General features: G+C 42.6%; 1 protein-coding gene across 1 annotated transcript in view; it reads left to right on the top strand.

Annotated features, from left to right (window-relative positions):
- Window positions 1–6,427: 6,427 nt before the first annotated feature.
- The window catches only part of pik3r1 (phosphoinositide-3-kinase, regulatory subunit 1 (alpha)), a 103,344-nt gene continuing 87,233 nt past the window's right edge, over window positions 6,428–22,538 (top strand). Inside the window, exons 1-2 of the mRNA XM_068029441.1 lie at window positions 6,428–6,549; window positions 8,631–9,337. Of these exons, the coding sequence (XP_067885542.1) occupies window positions 9,007–9,337 (331 nt within the window). The 5' untranslated portion in view covers window positions 6,428–6,549; window positions 8,631–9,006. The remainder of the gene's footprint in view (window positions 6,550–8,630; window positions 9,338–22,538) is intronic.

Below are 22,538 nucleotides of genomic sequence, written 5' to 3' on the forward strand. Positions count from 1 at the left end.
GTTGATTCTTGACAAGTCACCTCCTAAGTCCTCCGTGGCTCTCCTTTCCTTGTAGTCCACCATTAGAACTTTCAACAGTGGTAGCATGGATAAGAAGTTGGCTGAGTGACAGGAAACAGACAGTAGTGGTGAATGGTTGTTTTTTGGATTGGACAAAGGTATACAGTGGGGTTCCCTAGGGGTCAGTACTAGGACCACTGCTTTTCTTGATCTATATTAATGATGTAGACTTGGGTGTGCAGGGCACAATTTCAAAATTTGCAGATGGCACAAACCTTAGAAGTGTTGTGAACTGTGAGGAGGATTGTGATAGACTTCAAGAAGGTATAGACAAGCTGTTGGACTGGGCAGACATGTGTCAGATCAAATTTCATGCACAAAAGTATGAAGTGATATGTTTTGATAGGAAGAATGAGGACAGGCAATACAGAACAAAGTGTACAATTCTAAAGGGGCTGCAGGAACAGAAAGACCTGGGGGTATATGTGCACAAATCGTTGAAGGTGTAAAGGCAGGTTGAGAAAGTGGTTAAAAAGGCATCCGGGATCCTGGGCTTTATAAATAGAGTACAAGAGCAAGGGGGTTATCATGGACCTTTATAAAACACTGGTTTGGCCTCAACTGGAGTGTTGTGTCTAATTCTGGGCACCACAATTTAGGAAAGATGTAAAGGCTTTATAGAGGGAGCAGAAAAAACTTACAAGAATGGTTCCAGGGTTGAAGGACTTCAGTCACATGGATAAATTGGGGAAGCTTGGGAGAACATCCTTAGAGAAGGTTGAGAGGAGAGTTGACAGAGGTGTTCAAAATTATGAAGGGTCTGGACAGAGTAGATAGGGAGACTCTTCCTGTTGGTGGAAGCATCGAGAGCCAGAGGACACTGATTTAAGGTAAATGGCAAAAGAACAAGAGGTGACATGAGGAAAACCTTTTTGTTATGGTTTTAGGGTTTTGAACTGAGAGCTGCTGAGTCTGATAAGTCTGGTGAGAAGGAGTTTTAAAGGTTAATTTCTATCTAAAGTCTAGTTTTTTTTCTTCGATTTAGCAGTTAACTAAAAATTACTCCTTGATTTAAGAGAAGTTAAGTTTTATTCCAGCCTTATGTCTGGGAGCAGCTGCAGCAAGTTACTTAGGAGCTGGCTTAAACTGGTTTTCAGAAGCTTGAATCAGTTGTTTTTCAGAAAGTACAAAACGGGGATTTCTCAGTACTGCTTTGAGTGCACAGAGTGTAAAGTGGAAGTTCAGCGAGTGAGGGGGTTTAGCAAGGGAAGGACTCCTTTCTTTCCTTCTACTTTTTTCAGCCTCCAGTAGCTGGCTCTTACTTTGGCACAGGGTAGAAGCTGATTGTTGAGTAACTGGTAAGTTATTCTACTTATTCTAATTGTAATAAATAGTTTTTAATGTTACGATATGGCAGGTCAGCTTGAACAAGTGAAATGCAGTATGTGGGAAGTCATGGATGCACCATGTGTCCTAGATGAACACATCTGCAGGAAGTGTCACCAGTTGCAGAAGCTTGAGCTCTGGGCTTCGGAACTTGAGCAGTGGCTGCAGTGACTGTTGTGCATCCACGAGGTGGAGGACTATGTGGATAGCATGTTTAGGGAGGTGGTCGCACTGCAGATTAAGAGCAAACAGGGAGAAGCAGAGAGAATGGATGACTGCCAGCCAGTATAAAAGAACCAGGCAGGCAGTGCAGGAGTCCCCTGAGACTATCTTGCTTGCTAATCAGTTTTACATTTTTGATACTGGTGAGGATGATGGTTCCTCAGAGGAGGGCAGCCAAAGCAAAGTCTGTGGCACCACGGGTGGTTCAGCTGCACAGGAGGGGAAGAAGAAGAGTGACAGAGGATTCGTTAGTCTGGGGATCAAACAGGCATTTCTGTGGCAGTAAATGTGACTCCAGGATGGTGTGTTGCCTCCCTGGTGCCAGGGTCAAGGATGTCATGGAGAGGTTTCAGGACATCCTTCTGAGGAAGGGTGAACAGCCAGAGGTCATGATCTACATTGGTACTAATGACATAGGTAGGAAGAGGGATGAAGTTCTGAAAGCAGATTTTAGGGAGTTAGGAAGGAAATTAAAAGCAGGATCTCAAGAGCAGTAATCTCAGGATTACTCCCCGTGCCACGTGCTAGTGAGCATAGGAATAGGAGGATTGATCGATTGAACATGTGGCTGGAGAATTGGTGCAGGAGGGAGGGCATCAGATTTCTAAGTCATTGGGACCTGTCCAAGATGGATGGGCTACACTTTAACAGGACCGGAGCTAATATCCTTGCAGGAAGATTTGCTAGTGCTGTTGGGGAGGGTTTAAATTAACTTGTCTGGGGGATGGTAGCTCAAATTTGAAGGAATTAAAGCTGGTAACAGGAGGTAGAAAAGTAGCAAGCGACATTGGAAGGCAGGCGAAACAAAGGCGGGCATCAACTTAGAATGAAGAATAATGTCAAGAAGACAAGGTTAAGGGCACTCTACATGAATGCACACAGCATTCGCAACAAGGTAGATGATTTAAAGGCACAAATAGAGGTAAATGGGTATGATCTAATTGCCAATATGGAAACATGGCTACAGAGTGACCAAGACCAGGAACTGAATATTTAAGGATATTCGATGTTTAGGGAGGACAGGCAAAAAGGAAAAGGAGGTGGTATTGCTCTGATAATAAGGGATGCGATCAGTACATTAGTAAGGAAGGATCTCAGACTGGAAGAACAAAATGTGGAATCTGTTTGGGTGGAGCTAAGAAATAGCAAGGGGCAGCAAACATTGGTAGGATAAAAGCAAAATACTGCAGATGCTGGAAATCTAAAACAAAAATGTTGGAAATACTCATTGGTAGGAGTTATTTATAGGCTACCAAACAGTAGTGGTAGGGTGGAGCATGGTATTAATCAGGAAATTAGAGAAGCATGTAGCATGGGTTAAACAGTAATCATGGGTGACTTCAATCTGCATATAGACTGGGTAAACCAAATGAGCACTAATTCTGTGGGGGACGAGTTTCTGGGGTGTGTTAGGGATAGTTTTCTAGAGCAGTATGTTGAGGAACTGACCAGAGGACAGGCAATTTTAGATCTAGGATTATGGAATTTTTTTAGATTTAGATTTAGAGATACAGCACTGAAACAGGCCCTTCGGCCCACTGAGTCTGTGCCGACCATTAACCACCCATTTATACTAATCCTGTACTAATCCCATATTCCTACCACATCCTCAGCTGTCCCTATATTCCCCTACCACCTACCTATACTAGTGGCAATTTATAATGGCCAATTCACCTATCAACCTGCAAGTCTTTTGGCTGTGGGAGGAAACCGGAGCACTCGGAGGAAAGGATTAATTAATAATCTTGTTGTAAAAGAACCTTTAGGGATGAGTGATTATAATATAATAGCATGTTACATTATGTTTGAAAGTAAGGTAGTTCAATCCGAAGCCAGGGTGTTAAATTTGAACAAAGGAAATTATGAAGGTATGAGGGGCAAATTGGCTGAGGTGGATTGGGAAATTACATTAAAAGGTATGACAGTCCAGAGGCAACGGATAGTCTTTAAAGAACTGTTACATAGTTTACAGCAACTATACATTCCTTCAAGGCTCAAAAGCTCCCAAAGAAAAGGCAGTCAACTGTGGCCAACAAAGGAAGTTCAGGATTGTATAAGATTAAAAGAAAAGGCCTATAAAGTTGCCAGAAATAGTAGTAAACCTGAGGATTGGGAGGATTTTAGAATACAGCAAAGGAGGACCAGGAAACTGATCAAGAAAGGAGAATAGAATATGAATGTAAACTAGCAAAAATCATTCAAATGCACTGTAAACGCTTCTATAGGTACATCAAAAGGAAACACTTGGCTAAAACATGTGGGTCCATTACAGGCAGAGTCAGGAGAATTTACAATGGGGAATAGAGAAATGACAGAGAAGCTATATGATTACTTTGTGTCTGTCCTCATTGAGGAAGATACAAGAAATCTCCCAGAATTAGAGATCCAAGGGACTAGGGAAAATAAGGAATTGAAGGAAATTAGTAAATTAGTATTAGTAAAAAGGTTGTATTGGAGAAATTAATGGGGCTGAAGGTTGATAAGTCACCGGGACCTGATATTCTACATCCCAGAGTGTTGAAAGAAGTAGCTATGGAGATAATGGATGGATTGGTGATCATCTTCCCAAATTCTATAGATTCTGGAGTGGTTCCTGCAGATTGGAAGATAGCAAATGTCACCCCACTATTTAAGAAGAGAGGGAGAGAGAAAACAGGGAACTATAGACCTGTTAGCCTTATATCAGTAGTAGGGCAAATGCTAGAATCGCTTCTAAAGGATGTGATAAATGGACACTTGGATAATAATGATCTGATTGGGCATAGTCAACATGGAGTTATGGATGGGAAATCATGTTTGACAAACCTGTTGGAGTTTTTTGAGGATGTTACTAACAGAATTGAAAAAGGGAAGTCGGTGGATGTAGTATACTTGGATTTTCAGAAGGCTTTTGATAAAGTCCCCCATGGGAGGTTGGTTAGCAAAATTAAAGCATATGGGATAGGAGGTAATAAACTGGCATGGTTTAAGGATTGGTTAACAGGCAGAAAACAGAATTGAAATAAACGGATCATTCTTGCATTGGCAGGCTGTGACTAGTGGGGTACTGCAAGGATCAGTATTTGGGCCCCAGCTGTTCACAATATATATCAATGATTTGGATGCGGGGACCAAATGTAGTATTTTCAAGTTCGTGGAGGACACAAAACTAGGTGGGAATGTGTGTTGTGAGGAAGATGCAAAGGGGCTTCAAGAGGATTTGGACAGATTTAGTGACTGGGCAAGAACATGGCAGATGGAATATAATGCAGAAAATGTGAGGTTATCCACTTTGGTAGGAGGAACAGTGTATTTCTTAAATGGTAAGAGATTAGAAAGTGTAGATTTACAAAGGGACCTGTGTGTCCTTGTCAATAAGACACTGAAAGCTAGCAATCAGATGCAGCAAGCAATTAGTAAGGCTAATGGTATGTTAGCCTTTATCACAAGAGGATTTTAGTACAGAAGTAGCAAAGTCTTGCTTCAGTTGTATAGAACCTTGGTTAGACTGCACCTGGAGTACTGTGTGCAGTTTTGGTCCCCTTACCTTAGGAAGGATACTATTGCGATAGAGGGAGTGCAACAAAGGTTTACCATTGAAGAGAGATTGGGAAAACGGGGCTTGTATTCTCTAGAGTTTCAAAGAATGAGAGGTGATCTCATTAAAACCTACAAAATACTTAAAGGGATAGACAGGGTAGATGAAGGCAAGACGTTTCCCCTGGTTGGGGAGTCTAGAACCAGGGTACACAATTTCAAAATAAGGGGGAAGCCACTTAGGACAGCGATGGGGATAAATTTCTTTACTCAGAGAGTTGTGAATCTTTGGAATTCTCTACCCCAGCAGGCTGTGGAAGCTCAGTCATTGAGTATGTTTAAAGCAGAGATTCACAGATTTCTAAATACCAATGACATCAAGAGATATGGGGATAGTGAGGGAAAAAGGGATTGTGTGGTGAAAAGGCATTGAAGTGGATGATCAGCCATGATCGTATTGAATGGTGGAGCAAGCTCGATGGGCGGAATGACCTGCTCCTGTTCCTGTTTACACAGCGAGTAGTGAGGATTCGGAATGCACTGCCTGAGTGTGGAGGAGGCAGATTCAATCGTGGCTTTCAAAAGGGAATTAGATAATTATCTGCAGAGAAAGATTTTGGAGGGCTACAGGGAAAGGGTGGGGGAGTGGCTCTTTCAGAGAGCTGGCGTGGACATGAAGGGCCAAATGGCCTCCTTCTGTACTGTAACTATTCGATGATTCCGTCATTCTGGCACTCCATCCTGTTTTTCACCTTTAAAAGTTTCCTCAAAACACACTCCTTCAACTGCTCCCTTAGTATTCTTCCCAAACTACTGCATATTGCACCTTCGTTGTGAAGTGCCTTGTAATGTTTTGGTACCTCAAAAGCGCTGTGTAGGTGTATAATGTGGTTGTCAAAGAGCAGAACCGCAGAAGCTTGGGAGCTCTACATCAGAAGTGTCATAATTGCAAAGAGGCCCCGAAAGCAGTAAGGGGGTGGAAACACTAAAAGTTAGGAATGGGAGATCATTAAACAGAGGTGTATGACAATGGCTTACACAATACACAAATACATCTGGTTGATAGTCGTAACTGCATTTCAAAAAGGAAAAAGAGTAATTCGTTTAATGCGAAGGAGGACATGCAACAACAGTGAGAAACCCTTCTCAGCGTTGCAGCTGCAGGAGTTGAGCGCCCGTTGACTGTGATTGACAAGCGAAGGGCCCTGGTCGTCATTGAAGCGGACCAATAGGCAAGGAGCAGAGCGGTAGGGGGCGTGTCTCTCGGAACAATACTGTGTCTTGCGGCTGGGAGGAGCCGCGCGGGGCCATTAACGCGAGCGGAGTGGAGTGGAGATCGCGAGGAGGGGAGCGAGGCGGCCGGGTGGCAGACTGACCAACTGACTGGCGCGAGCTGAGATCGGGCCTCGTGAATGTTGGCATTAGGTAAATGGCGGTTAGTTTAAATAAAAGGGAAGACGTGGGGAAGAGGGAGGTTGGTGGCGGTTTGCAGAGCGCGGCTTGGGCCTCGGGTTGGCCGCTCAGAGGGAGGGTGGTGGTTCTAGTCTGTGTACCTTATCCATGGGATCTTTTCCCGTGTGGGATGGAAGCGCGGCCTGGCCGGACGTCCTCTGTCAGACCCTGACCTGCTTGAAAGGGATGGGGCTGGGCGATCGTGACCGGAGCCAGAGATTAACGAGCTGTTCCTCCCAGTTACTCGGAGGAGGGGGGGCAACTTCTGAGGGGAGAACGCCCGCATTCCTGAGAATACAAAGCGAGTAGAAAGTTTTTCTTTAAATGGTGTTAACAGTGCAGTAATTCCCCTCGTTTATCCCGTTGTTAAACCATTTAATAACATTTTGTTGTCCAGGATCGAGGGGTTAAAACAGTCCTTGATCAGCATTTATTTCTTTACTTGTTTTGTATTCTGATGCAACAGTCGTGTTGGTTTTTTTTTTGAAGGTTTGATTTTTTTGGGGAAAAATTGTAACGGAAATAAACCCTAAAGCCTCTTTCCGCGAACATATGCTGACCACGTATCGACTTTAATGCAGTCCATATGGATTGTTCTGCGGCGCTTCGAATTAATGTATGCATGACCTGCAAGGCGCTTTTGCTTTTTTGGCAAACTTATTTTTCCAGAAGAAATAGGGATGCAATACAGTAGACCCGGTGTTTTTTTCCTTTTTTTGGTGGGGTGGGGGCAAACTAAAGCCTTTGACGTAAAGATTTATGTTTAAAATTTCCTTTTGAAACATAATAGTTCCAGTTATTGACTGGTTTACATGAGACTTCAATGCTGCTATGTTGCACTTGCATACTAATTTGCAAAAATCAAACTCCATTGTACAATTTTAAAATGGTATACATTTTATTTTCTGAACATGATTAGGGGAAAAATCTTTTGCAACTCTGCCCATATGGGAAGAAAGCTTTTTTTTTCAGAAATGTACAATCCACTGAATTTTTGCACTTCATGTGAGTAATCAAATCCACATGCTGCGGCGCTCTGGGGAGACATTTGCCTTTCTTGCTGAACTTCCATTTCCAGGTTGCAGTTTCCTTCTTGGTCTTTTTAAAAGGACTTGTCAGTGGTAACATTTAGTTTTGCTGTAAAATGGATAAGATATTTATATGTTTGCACTAGTTTACCATTAATCCCATTGAGCAAACAAAGATCAATAGTTTGAGTTTGATTTCATTACTGTGACCTGATATTGATGGATTGTTAATCCTAGGGCATCTCCAGCTCAGTTTTTAGCTGTTTACCACCTGATACTTATGTATTATACTGTATTAGATTGCCATTATTCTTTCAGTTTAATTCATGGATTGCCACAACTTGAGTCATTTTTTGTTAACGCACTGACCTTGTTCTCGTTTATTCCTTGTTTGCATGGGATAGCACAACGTATTACTGTGCTAAAATGGCACTTCTGTTAAGCGTAGGGTTTTTTGGGGATAGTATCAAATTTCTGCCTGGCACATCAAGAGAAGTCCAAAATTTCCAGTTAGCTGCTTTTTCTATATTTAAAAAAAAAATTCTATACATCAAGAGGTGCAACATTTGCAGTTTGAAGTTGGAGTAATGTCCTGTGAAAATCTCTCTTTTGGGAGCAGATACTGTGCCAAGGTTTTACACAGTATGTCTCAAAAATCTAATTATTAGAACTGCTCCAAACTCTGGTACTGGCCTCGTATTACCAGTTGTTTTGCAATGGTTTCAGCTGGTTCCTGTTGCAGTGTATATGCTAGCTAATTATCTACACGCCAGTTTGTTCCTTTTTTTGAATAACCTCAGATGCTCCATTTGTATAAAGTTGGACCTCCGTATTAAACTGGTTTGTAAGGTTGTAAATTGTAATATCTACATTTTTTGGAACAAATTTGAATTTATTATATATAAATATGGATTTAGAGTAACCATCTAGATACGGGTCACAAGAGTAAGTTGTTGTCAAATTGGCTTTTTGGAAGAAATGTTATTTTTAAATTGCATTTTTTTTTTTAATTCCCTTTTCTTTTAGGTTGAAACTACTCAGAGGCCCAAAATAGTTTGTTGTTGACTGATGGATATTTTGTGGATGAAGCACCAGAAAGATACGGCAACTCGCTCAGCTGTGGAATCTTACTTTTTTAGGATGTGCTAACACAATCAAGAACACAAAAGTACTTTATTCTTATTTTTGAAGAGTGCCATTGCAAAGTTTTGAAGGAGATGGTACAAAGCTGTTCTAAAGTTCTTTGACTGTAAGCAAACACTGTCCACATTTGGCAATACTTTATTGGGTGAATTCATTTTTACTTGAAAAGCTCATCTCTTTTTAAACATTTTTTATCACCTACTGAGTATATAAAAGGCAAAGGTTCTTCTGCTTGTATGTTTTGCATCTATAAGAGAAAATGAGTGCCGATGGATATCAATATAAAGCTCTATACGAGTACAAAAAGGAGCGAGAAGAAGACATTGATTTACATACTGGTGACATACTGATTGTCACTAAAAATACCCTGTTAGCCCTGGGTTTCAGCGAGGGGGATGAGTCTAGACCTGATGAGATTGGCTGGCTCACTGGCTTGAATGAAACAACACAGGAAAGGGGAGATTTCCCAGGAACTTACGTAGAGTTTCATGGTTTCAGGAAAATTATGCCACCGACGCCCAAGCCGCGGCCTCCTAGACCACTGCCTGTGGCTCCAAATCCATCAAGACCAGAAGATTCTGACCAGCAAGGTCAGTCCTTTCAGTTATACTCAGGATGAGACTCCAGGAATAATGAAGGAAATTGAAATGTGGCAGTATAGCATGCATTAATTAAGAAGTACAATGCTTTTAAAAGGAACAATTGCACAGCTTAATTTCTTAAACTTATCTCATAAATAGTTTAAGAATTATAATTTACTGCTAATAGCTGAATTATAAAATCTGGCTCACATTCATATTCTTAACTATTTCTGTTTGCAGAATATTTATGCATTAAGCTCTTCTAGGTTCATGAAAAATGACCAAATTATTACCAGTTGTAGGACTGTGGACTGAAAAAAAAACAATGTAGTTAGCAGAAAATTGCCCATGTGTATTTGCTCTTCACTTGAAGGTGGTGAGTTCTGCAGCCTTCTTGGATCTAAGTCAAGTTTTACACTGATGGGTCTCATATTTGAATAAGAATGTTAACTTTCTTGACAACTATGGAGGCTTTCAGGCTGACATCACTAAATAGAGAATTGGAGGAGGTACATTATTTTTGTCTTCTCCATCTGCAGTCAGATCAATTAGTGCAGTCCCATATCTGAGATCAGCTAGCCAAGTCCTTGGTTCTGTTCACTCACTAAATATTCAGAATTGAGGAATGTAACTGTACACATTAAACATATGTGTAAATGAAGTGAATTGCATAAGCATTTTTGAATATGTACAAAGTTAGTTTATGCATTAAAAAAAAATCTGTTGTAAAAGTCTCAAATTAAATCCAGAGTTGCTTCCCTTTTTATGGATTTTCTCACTTTTTCAACCACTTGACTTTTTGCTTGCATGACAATGGGCTGCTACACTTCACAACTAATTCATCAGTTGCAAAGCACATTGGGCATCCTGAGGATGTGATGAAGTGCTACATAAATGCAATTTTGTTTGCAATTATTCCTGGTTTCATGAATAGCAAATACATTTAGGCAGTTAAGATGCTAATATCTTGGGGGGGGGGGGGGGGGCGGGGGGAGTTGCAATTTGGTTTCAGAACAAATGAATTTCATTGCTTTAGTATTGAAGTTTATGTGAGGAATTGGCTTTAAAATGCTTAATGCTTTAAAAAGGTCTAAACTAATCTTCAGCTTTCATGTTACCCCTTCATTTTGAGTCATTTTTGTGAAATGCGATTTTTGTCATGGTCATAACTATGCTGTGTCTTGATCAAATCTTAATGTTCAATCTCCTAGTTACCTGGAAAAGTGGCCTTCAGAGCCAATTCTAAAGTCAGTCATAGGAAGATTCTTTACTTGTCTGGATGCGGATTCTAGGCTGGCGCATTAGAATGGTAGAGGTTCATGGGAAATGTTATTGAGACATTAAATAAAGCCTTGAGCTGATAGCAATCTGGCAGTTAATTATTAAGCTCATTAAAATGTTGCAATAAGGTAGTTGAGAGGCTCTGTACATTAGTCTTAAATTTGTTTGTTTTGAACTAATATTTTGCTGTTGGAATCAAACATAAGGCAGTGGTGATTAGTTTTTATGTAATAAAACAGATTGGTTTTACCATCCACCGCTTAAAATCCTAGCCCTGGTTATGCACGACAGGAGAATGTTACTATCTTCCTGGTCCAAAACATCCTGGTAGTCGAACATTCCTTTGGGGCTTCACAAATCTATCCTATTCAGCAATGTAACTTGTGCTGTAGACGACTGAGTTGTTGAAGGAGTGCATGATGAGGATAGACATTAGAAAGGGGGAAACAAATGGTGGTGTTCCTCTGGTAATGAATGCACTGCCTGTGGAGAAGGATGGAAGTTGCATATATTGATAGAAATGTTCCCCTGTCTTCTCCCTGAAGCTTGAATCTACAGGGTTTTTTTCTCAACTTTTTCCTCTGCATAACATGATCCTTGGGAATCCGGCATTTTTAGCATATTGCAATAAAATGCTTCCCTGTATGATTCATGGCATTGCAAAGTTCACAAGCAAAGGCCCGGTATCTTTGTTCTGAATGAGAGCTTTATATTGGAGGTATTGGGTTTGCTATTTTATGGTCTACATGCTCAATGATAATGATTCCAGCCAAGCTGGAATATTTGGCAAAGCAGTTTGCTTTTTCGTGATGGGTAAGTCGTCATATAATTATGCAGGAAGAACTATGTACACTATACATTTATCACATATGTGCTGTCTGTTATAGAAAACTCAATCTTGATGTTTTGGAGCATTTACTGTAGAGCGCACCTTGTTTAAACATGCACAATACTTGGCTCTTGAAAACTAAGTTTTGGACTAAAGGTGCCTTATATCCATGATCGCCATACAAATGTACTGCTTTTTTAACTCTTTGTTCCCTTCATCACCCTATGTTTCTGTGCTCTTTTGGTAGTAATGTGAAGTCACGATATCTCCTATTACATTTTGAAAATGGAATACTTGTGTACATATGTTGCATTGCTGGTTAAAGAGGAAATTAGCTTAATATGAGGAAAGATATTAGCTCTGACGAAGTGGAATCTGTATGGGTAGAGCTGAGAAACACTAAGGGGCAAAAAACGTTAGTGGGGGTTGTATATAGAACCCCAAACTGTAGTGGTGATGTTGAGAATGGCATTAAACAGGAAATTAGAGATGCATGCGATAAAGGAACATCTGTAATTATGGGTGACTTTAATCTGCATATAGATTGGGCAAATAAAATTAGTCACAATACCGTAGAGGAGGAATTCTTGGAGTGTATACGGGATGGTTTTCTGGACCTATACGTTGAGGAACCAACTAGAGAACAGGCCAGGAACACAGTTCCGATGAAGGGTCACTGACCCGAAACGTTAACTCTGCTTCTCTTTTCACAGATGCTGCCAGACCTGCTGAGTGGTTCCAGCATTTCTTGTTTTTATTTCAGATTTCCAGCATCCGCAGTATTTTGCTTTTATATTAGAGAACGGGCCATCCTAGACTGGGTATTGTGTAATGAGAGGGGAATAATTGACAATCTAGTGGTGCGAAACTCCTTGGGGACGAGCAACCATAATGTGAAAGAATTCCTCATCAAGATGGAGAGTGACGTAGTTGATTCTGAGACTAGGGTCCTGAATCTTAGTAAAGGAAACTACGAAGGTATGAGGCGCGAGTTGGCCATGACTGATTGGGAAACGTTACTTAAAGGGATGACGGTGGATAGGCAATGGCAAACCTATAAAGAGTGCATGGATGAACTGCAACAATTGTTTATCCCTGTCTGGCGCAAAAGTAAAATGGGAAAGGTAGCCAAACCATGGCTTACAAGGGAAATTAGAGATGGCATTGGATCCAAGGAAGAGGCATATAAATTTGTCAGGAAAAACAACAGACCTGAGGATTGGAAGCAGTTCAGAATTCAGCAAAGGAGGACCAAGGGATTGATTAAGAAGGGAAAATAGAGTATGAGCGCAAGCTTGCAGGGAACATAAAAACTGACTGTAAAAGTTTATGCAGGTATGTGAAGAGAAAAAGATTGGTGAAGACAAATGTAGGTCTTTCAGTCAGAAACGGGGAATTTATTATGGGGAATAAAGAAATGGCTGACCAACTAAATGCATACTTTGGTTCTGTCTTCACAAAGGAGGACACCAATATCATACCAGAAATGTTGGGGAACACAGGGCTTAGTGAGAGAGAGGAACTGAAAGAAATCAGTATTAGAGAAACGGTGCTGGAAAAATTGGGATTGAAGGCTGATAAATCCCCAGGGCCTGATGGTATGCATCCAAGAGTACTTAAGGAAGTGGCCCTAGAAATAGTGGATATATTGGTGGTCATCTTCCAAGATTCTGTGAGACTCTGGAGCAGTTCCTACAGATTGGAGGGTAGCTAATGTAACCCCACTATTTAAAAAGGGAGGTAGAGAGAAAACAGGCAATTATAGATCAGTCAGCCTGACGTCAGTAGTGGGGAAAATTCTAGAGTCCATTATCAAAGATTTAATAGCGGAGCACTTGGAGAACAGTGGTAGAATCGGACAGAGGCAACATGGATTTACGAAAGGGAAATCATGCTTGACAAATCTACTAGAATTCTTCGAGGGTGTAACTAGTCGAGTTGATGAGGGAGAGCCAGTGGATGTGGTTTATTTGGACTTTCAGAAGGCTTTTGACAAAGTTCCACATAAGAGATTAGCATGTAAAATTGAAGTGCGTGGGATTGGGGTAATGTATTGTGATGGATAGAAAATTGGTTGGCGGACAGGAAACAGAGTAGGGATAATTGGGTCTTTTTCCAAATGGCAGGCAGTGGCTAGTGGGGTGCCAGAGGGATTGGTGCTAAGACCCCAGCTATTCACAATATATATTAATGATTTTAGATGAGGGAACTAAATGTAATATCTCCAAATTTGCAGATGGCACATAACTGGGTGGGAGGGTGAATTGTGAGGAGGATGCAGAGAAGCTTCAGGGTGATTTGGACAAGTTGAGTGAATGGGCTAATGCATGGCAGATGCAGTATAATGTGGATAAATGAGATTATCCACTTTGGTAGCAAAAACAGGAAGGCAGATTATTATCTGAATGGCTATAAACTGAGAGAGAGGAATAGGGTTCGTGATGTCTCGGATCGTGTTTTTGGGATCCTTAAGGGGGAGGGGGAGTAGCCCCAAGTCGTGGTCCACATAGGCACCAACGACATAGGTAGGAAGAGAGATGGGGATTTAAGACAGAAATTCAGGGAGCTAGGGTGGAAGCTTAGAGCGAGAACAAACAGAGTTGTTATCTCTGGGTTGTTGCCCGTGCCACGTGATAGCGAAGCGAGGAATAGGGAGAGAGAGGAGTTGAACACGTGGCTGCAGGGATGGTGCAGGAGGGAGGGTTTTGGTTTCCTGGATAATTGGGGCTCTTTCTGGGGTAGGTGGGACCTCTACAAACAGGATGGTCTTCACCTGAACCAGAGGGGTACCAATATCCTGGGGGAGAGATTTGCTAGTGCTCTTCGGGGGGGGTTTAAACTAATTTAGCAGGGGAATGGGAACCTAAAATGTAGTGCCAGTGTACAGGATGTTGAGAGTAGTGAGGTCAGGGATAAGGTTACAAGGACGCAAGAGGGCACTGGCAAGCAAGAACCTGGTTTAAAGTGTGTCTACTTCAACGCCAGGAGCATCCGGAATAAGGTGGGTGAGCGTGCAGCATGGGTTGGTACCTGGGATCTCGATGTAGTGGCCATTTCGGAGACATGGGTAGAGCAGGGACAGGAATGGATGTTGCAGGTTCTGGGATTTAGATGTTTCAATAAGAACAGAGAAGATGGTAAAAGAGGGGGGGGGGGGTGTGGCATTGTTAATCAAGGAGAGTATTACAGCAACAGAAAGGACGTTTGAGGACTCGTCTACTGAGGTAGTATGGGCCAAGGTTAGAAACAGGAGAGGTGAGGTCACCCTGTTGGGAGTCTTTTATAGACCTCCAAATAGTTCCAGAGGTGTAGAGGAAAGGATAGCGAAGATGATTCTCGACAGGGGCGAGAGTAACAGGGTAGTTGTTATGGGGGACTTTAACTTTCCAAATATCGACTGGAAATACTATAGTTCGAGTACTTTAGATGGGTCAGTTTTTGTCCAGTGTGTGCAGGAGGGTTTTCTGACACAGTATGTAGACAGGCCAACCAGGGGCGATGCCACATTGGATTTGGTACTGGGTAATGAACCCGGCCAGGTGTTAGATTTAGATGTAGGTGAGCACTTTGGTGATAGTGATCACAATTCGGTTAGGTTTACCTTAGCGATGGGCAGGGACAGGTATATACCGCAGGGCAAAAATTATAGCTGGGGGAAAGGAAATTATGATGCGATTAGGCAAGATTTAGGATGCGTAGGATGGGGAAGGAAACTGCAGGGGATGGAAACAATCGAAATGTGGAGCTTATTCAAGGAGCAGCTACTGCGTGTCCTTGATAAGTATGTACCTGTGAGGCAGGGAGGAAGTTGTCGAGCGAGGGAGCCGTGGTTTACTAAAGAAGTTGAAGCGCTTGTCAAGAGAAAGAAGAAGGCTTATGTTAGGATGAGACGTGAAGGCTCAGTTAGGGCGCTTGAGAGTTACAAGCTAGCCAGGAAGGATCTAAAGGAAGAGCTAAGAAGAGCAAGGAGAGGACACGAGAAGTCATTGGCGGATAGGATCAGGGAAAACCCTAAGGCTTTCTATAGGTATATCAGGAATGAAAGAATGACTAGAGTTAGATTAGGGCCAATCAAGGATAGTAGTGGGAAGTTGTGTGTGGAATCAGAGGAGGTAGGGGAAGTGTTAAATGAATATTTTGCGTCCGTATTTACAGTAGAGAAAGAAAATGTTGTCGAGGAGAATACTGAGATTCAGGCTACTAGGCTAGATGGGATTGAGGTTCACAAGGAGGAGGTGTTATCAATTTTGGAAAGTGTGAAAATAGATAAGTCCCCTGGGCCAGATGGGATTTATCCTAGGATTCTCTGGGAAGCTAGGGAGGAGATTGCAGAGCCTTTGTCCTTGATCTTTATGTCGTCATTGTCGACAGGAATAGTGCCGGAAGACTGGAGGATAGCAAATGTTGTCCCCTTGTTCAAGAAGGGGAGTAGAGACAGCCCTGGTAATTATAGACCTGTGAGCCTTACTTCGGTTGTGGGTAAAATGTTGGAAAAGGTTATAAGAGACAGGATTTATAATCATCTTGAAAAGAATAAGTTCATTATCGATAGTCAGCACGGTTTTGTGACGGGTAGGTCGTGCCTCACAAACCTTATTGAGTTTTTCGAGAAGGTGACCAAACAGGTGGGTGAGGGTAAAGCAGTGGATGTGGTGTATATGGATTTCAGTAAGGAGTTTGATAAGGTTCCCCACGGTAGGCTATTGCAGAAAATACGGAAGTGTGGGGTTGAAGGTGATTTAGAGCTTTGGATCAGAAATTGGCTAGCTGAAAGAAGACAGAAGGTGGTGGTTGATGGCAAATGTTCATCCTGGAGTTTAGTTACTAGTGGTGTACCGCAAGGATCTGTTTTGGGGCCACTGCTGTTTGTCATTTTTATAAATGACCTGGATGAGGGTGTAGAAGGGTGGGTTAGTAAATTTGCGGATGACACGAAGGTCGGTGGAGTTGTGGATAGTGCCGAAGGATGTTGTAGGGTTCAGAGGGACATAGATAGGCTGCAGAGCTGGGCTGAGAGATGGCAAATGGAGTTTAATGTGGAAAAGTGCGAGGTGATTCACTTTGGAAGGAGTAACAGGAATGCAGAGTACTGGGCTAATGGGAAGATTCTTGGTAGTGTAGATGAACAGAGAGATCTTGGTGTCCAGGTGCATAAATCCCTGAAGGTTGCTACCCAGGTTAATAGGGCTGTTAAGAAGGCATATGGTGTGTTAGCTTTTATTAGTAGGGGGATCGCGTTTCGGAGCCGCGAGGTCATGCTGCAGCTGTACAAAACTCTGGTGAGACCGCACCTGGAGTATTGCGTGCAGTTCTGGTCACCGCATTATAGGAAGGATGTGGAAGCTATGGAAAGGGTGCAGAGGAGATTTACTAGGATGTTGCCTGGTATGGAGGGAAGGTCTTACGAGGAAAGGCTGAGGGACTTGAGGTTGTTTTCGTTGGAGAGAAGGAGGAGGAGAGGTGACTTAATAGAGACATATAAGATAATCAGGGTTAGATAGGGTGGATAGTGAGAGTCTTTTTCCTTGGATGGTGATGGCAAACACAAGGGGACATAGCTTTAAGTTGAGGGGTGATAGATATGGGACAGATGTCAGAGGTAGTTTCTTTACTCAGAGAGTAGTAGGGGCGTGGAACGCCCTGCCTGCAACAGTAGTAGACTCGCCAACTTTAAGGGCATTTAAGTGGTCATTGGATAGACATATGGATGAAAATGGAATAGTGTAGGTCAGATGGTTTCACAGGTCGGCGCAACATCGAGGGCCGAAGGGCCTGTACTGCGCTGTAATGTTCTAATTCTAATTCGCAGCGAGACCTGGGTGTCCTCGTACACCAGTCGCTGAAGGTAAGCATGCAAGTGCAACAGGCAGTAATAAAGGTAAATGGTATGTTGGCCTTCATAGCGAGAGGATTTGAGTACAGAAGCAGGGATGTCTTGCTGCAATTATACAGGGTCTTGGTGAGGCCACACCTGGAATATTGTGTGCAGTTTTGGTCTCCTTATCTGAGGAAGGATGTTCTTGCTAAAGAGGGAGTGCAGCGAAGGTTAACCCGACTGATTCCTGGGATGGCGGGACTGACATATGAGGAGAGATCAAGTCAGTTAGGATTATATTCACTGGAGTTCAGAAGAGTGAGGGGGGATCTTGTAGAAACCTATAAAATTCTAACAGGACTTGACAGGGTAGATGCAGGAAGGATATTCCCGATGGTGGGGGAGTCCAGAACCAGGGCTCATAGTCTAAGGATACGGGGTTAACCTTTCAGGACTGAGATGAGGAGAAATTTCTTCACCCAGAGAGTGGTGAGCCTGTGGAATTTCCTACCACAGAAAGCAGTTGAGGCCAAAACTTTGTATGTTTTCACGAAGGAGTTAGATATAGCTCTTGGGTCTAAAGGGATCAAAGGGTATGGGTCGAAAGCAGGAACAGGCTACTGAGTTGGATGATCAGCCATGATCATAATGAATGGCGGAGCAGGCTCGAAGGGCCAAATGACCTACTCCTCTTTTCTATGTTTCTATATTTTGGGTGCAATTCATGGACTTTTCTCATTAACTTTGTGATGGAATCTTAGGTAAATTTCTCCCTTTTTTGGTGCTGTAATCTTCGTTTATGGGATTTGATGCAAAAGGGAGGGCACACAAATATCTAGTTTTTAGCTTGTTGCTGACTGGTTACTAGGAGGAATGAAGTTCTGACTTGGTGAGTTTTACACATTTTGTATTATAAATTGCTTTATTTAGTGTATAATGTACTTTGGCTGAGTGTAGCCAGTACTCAGTCTAGAATAGTTGACTCTTGTCATTTCTTTGATCTTTTAACTCAAGTATACGATTGAGTTCATATTACAACAGCAACTTGTATTTATGTAGCACCTTTAACATGCTAAAACATCCCAAGGCACCTCATGGGAGCATTATAAAGCAACATTTGGCACCAAGCCACATAAGATGTTAGTGTAAATGACCAAAAGCCTGGCCAAAGAGGTAGATTTTAAGGCAAGTCTTAAAGGAGATGCAGGTCTTAAAGGAGGGCAGAGAGGTTTAGGGAGGGAATTAGAGTTTGGGGCTTTTGCAGCTGAAGGCATGGGCACCAATGATGGAGCTGTTAAAGTCTGGGATGTTCAAGGCTAGAATTAGAGGAACACATGAGTTGTGGGGCTGGAGGAGATTACAGGGATAGGGAGGGATGAGGCCGTGGAGGAATTTGAAAACAAAGGTGCAGATTTTTAAAATCTAGCTATTGCTTAACCAGGGGGTAATGTAGGTCAGCAAGTACAGGAGTTATGGATGAATGGGACTTGGTGCATGTTAATACATGGGCAGCAGAGTTTTGGATGAGCACAACTTTATGGAGGGTGGAATGTGGTAGGCTGACCAGGAGTGCATTGGAATAATGAAGTTTCGAGGTCACAAAGGCAAGGTTGAGGGTTTCAGCAGCAAATGACCTGAGGTAGGGATGGGGTCAGGTGATACGGAGATGGAATTAGGCAGTCTCACAGACGCAGATATGCAGTCGGAAAATCATCTTGGTGAAACATGACATCAGGGTTGTGAGTGGTTTGGTTCAGCCTCCGACAATGGCCAGGGAAAGTTACGGAGTCAGTGGCCAGGGAACAGTTTGTTGAGGAGATCGAAGACAATGGCTTTAACCTTCCCAATTTTTAATTGGAGGCAATTTCTGCTCATTCAGTACTGGATGTCAGACAAGTGGTCTGACAATTTGAGAAGCAATGGTGAGGTGGAACTGGGTGTTTTTGGTGTACGTGAAAACTTGACACTGTTGTATGATGTTGCGGAGGAGCACGTAGGTGAGAAATAGATGGAAATTCACGTGTTTTTTTTAAAGACTGTACCCAGTCGAGGGGAAGGAGGTGAAAAGTTGTGTGTTCACAGCAGCTCTCCGTTTTAGGTGATCAGTGGCAATCAAGAGCCTTAACGTTTGCAGCCATTCTGGCTAAAGGTAGAATTGTAGCAAAGAGCTAGAAGTGTATAAACTTGGATGCTGTATTTAACCACAAGGGTAGATTATTGGATCTCGTAACTGGCACATTGTTTCTTCCAAAAACCAGTTTGACCTGTCTCAGCCAGATTATCTGAGGGATAATGATTATGGCATGCCTTCCTGCATCCTTCAGTTGTCACTCTGATTAACCCCTCAATTGCATCAATAACATCTTTGAACTAGCATCTGTATTAGAGTCGGATGTCAGAGAAGTAGGATGTCTGTCATTTTTGTGTTTAAATTTATATTGAGATGTAGTAATTAGTCCCTAGGTTTGTATAATTCGGAGTATTTTTAATTCTGCGTAATTTTAATTAATTAGTTTGTGGATAGTAACTCTTTGCTCTAGTATTTTGACTACTGAAAACAGTTGCTAGGTTAACCTGCATCTTCCTTTAGGTGAAAAATAGTATAGAAATGCTCATTGTAAGTCACAGCGTGGATGTCCAGAAATATTAACTTTGGAAAAAAACAGGTTATCTGTTCTTGAAGAGGATTTGGATTTTTTTCCCTATGTTAACCCATATTTCTAGTGAATATCTTTGTACTTTTTCTTTAATCCTAGTTAACTATTGTGAATTACCAAAGGGTCTACACTTGAAGTTCTCCATAGACGCTGCCTGACCTGAGTATTTCTAGCATTTCATTTTTATATATATATTGTCAGCTATTCAAAAAATAAATAGTTGCAGAGTTGCTCCATTTCATGCCCTGAAATGAATTAGCCAGAAGAGGTAGGTGAAGGGGATAAGGGAATGGAGTTCCTACAATGTGTACAGGATTCCTTTTTAACCCAGTATGTAAGAATTCTTTACTGGGTCTAGTAATGGGGAATGGACCAGAGCAGATAAGAGCAAGAAAAGTAGAAAAACTTATTCATGCCGCCTTGAACCGCTACAGTCCAAGTGGTGTATACCCAGAGTGCTTTTAGGAAGGGAGTTCCAGATTTTTGACCCAGCGACTGTGAAGGAATGGCAATATAATTTCAAGTCAGGAGGGTGTGTGGCTTAGAAGGGAACTGGCAGGTGGTGGTGGTGTTCCCATGCATCTGCTGCCCTTGTTCTTTGAGGTGGTAGAGGGGTTCTGAAGATGCTGTCGAAGGATATTTGGCGATTTGCTGCAGTGCATCTTGTCACTGCGCTGGTGGTGGATGGGGTGTCAATCAAGTGGGCTGCTTTGTTCTGGATGGTGTTGAGCATCTTGTGTTATTGGAGTTGCACTCATCCAGGCAATTGGAGAGGATTCCAACACACTCCTGACGTGTGCCTTGTAGATGGTGGACAGGCATTGGGGAGACAGGCGGTGAGCAGAATTCCCAGCCTCTGACCTGCTCTTGTAGCCACAGTATTTAATCGGCTGGTCCAGTTAAGTTTCTGATCATTGGTAAGCCCAAGGATGTTGATTGGATGGGGGGGGCGGTGGGATTCAGCGATGGTAACCAGGAATTAATGCTGGGGGATTCATTGATGGTAATTGTCTGGCATTTGTGTGGTGTGATTGTTACTTGCTACTTACCAGCGCAAGCCTGAAAGTTGTTCAAGTCTCGCTGCATGCGAGCATTGACGACTTCAGTATCTGAGGAGTTACAAATGGTACTGAACACTGTGCAATCATCAGTGAACAGCCCCACTTCTGACCACCTGATGGAGGGAAGTCATTGAAGCAGCTGAAGATGGTTTAGGACACTGCTGCAGGAGTTCTTCAGGGTAATGTCCTGGGGCTGAGATAATTGGTCTCCAACAACCAAAACCTTTGTGCGAGGTATGACTCCAACCAGTGGAGAGTTTTCCCCTGATTCCCATTGACTTAAATTTTAGTAGGGCTCCTTGATGCCACACTCAGTCAAATGTTGCCTTGATGTCAAGGGCAGTCACTCTCACTTCACCTCTGGTATTCAGCATTTTTGTCAGTATTTGGACCATGTGGGCCTGGTAGAACCCAAACTGAACATCAGTGCTATAATAAAAGCAAAATACTGCAGATGCTAGAAATCGGAGATAAAAACAAGAAATGCTGGAAATACTCAGCAGGTCTGGCAGCATCTGTGCAGAGAGAAAGTTAACATTTCATGTCAGAGACCCTTCTTCAGAACTGTTTCACTGCTGATGATTGAGAATAGACTGGCAGTAATTGGCCAGATTGGATTTGTGCTGCTTTTTGTGGACCGGGCATACCTGGGCAATTTTCCACATTCAGGTAGATGCCAGATTTGTGGCTGTTCTAGAACAGCTAGGCTAGGGGCATGGCTAGTTCTGGACGCAAGTCTTTATGGTACTTAAGTGGAGATGTTGGCCGGGCCCATAACCTTTGCTGTATCCAGTGCCTTCAGCCATTTCTTGATATCACGTGAAGTGAATCGAATTGGCTGAAGACTGGCCTCTGATGCTGGGGATATCAGGAGGAGGCTGAGATGGATCATGCGCTCAACACTTCTGGCTGAAGGTGATTGCAAATGCTTTGGTATTATCTTTTGCACTAACGCACTGGGCTTCATCATTGAGGATGGGGATGTTTTGTGGAGCCTCCTAGCTGTGTGTAGGCAATAGTGACCATAATATAGATTAGGATAATTGAGAAGGACACCAGAATGACAAAGACCAGTGTAATAGATAGGCCAAAAGCTGATTTTCTGAGATGCTGAAAATACAACCTTGGGAAATAAAATGGACAACAATATTAGCAAACAATGATGTAGAGTGCTGAATCCCCCAGCAACATCCTGGGGGTTACCATTGACCAGAAACTTAACTGGACCAGCCATGTAAATACTGTGACTACAAGAGCAGGTCAGAGGCTAGGAATCCTGTGGCAAGTAACTCGCCACCTGATTACCAAAGCTTGTCCTCCATCTACAAGGCACAAGTCAGGAGTGTGATGGAATACTCTCCACTTGCCTGGATGAATGCAGCTCCAACAACACTCAAAGCTTGACGCCATCCAGGACAAGGCAGCTCACTTGATCGGCATCCCATCCACCACTGGTGCAGTATGTACTATATACAAGATGCACTGCAGCAATATGCTAACCCTCTTTCAGTGACCACCTTCACAACCCCCCAACCTCTACCATCTAGAAGGACAAAGGCAGCAGACA

Source organism: Heterodontus francisci, chromosome 4 (genome assembly GCF_036365525.1).
Source record: "Heterodontus francisci isolate sHetFra1 chromosome 4, sHetFra1.hap1, whole genome shotgun sequence".
In the NCBI taxonomy this organism is placed as follows: domain Eukaryota; kingdom Metazoa; phylum Chordata; class Chondrichthyes; order Heterodontiformes; family Heterodontidae; genus Heterodontus; species Heterodontus francisci.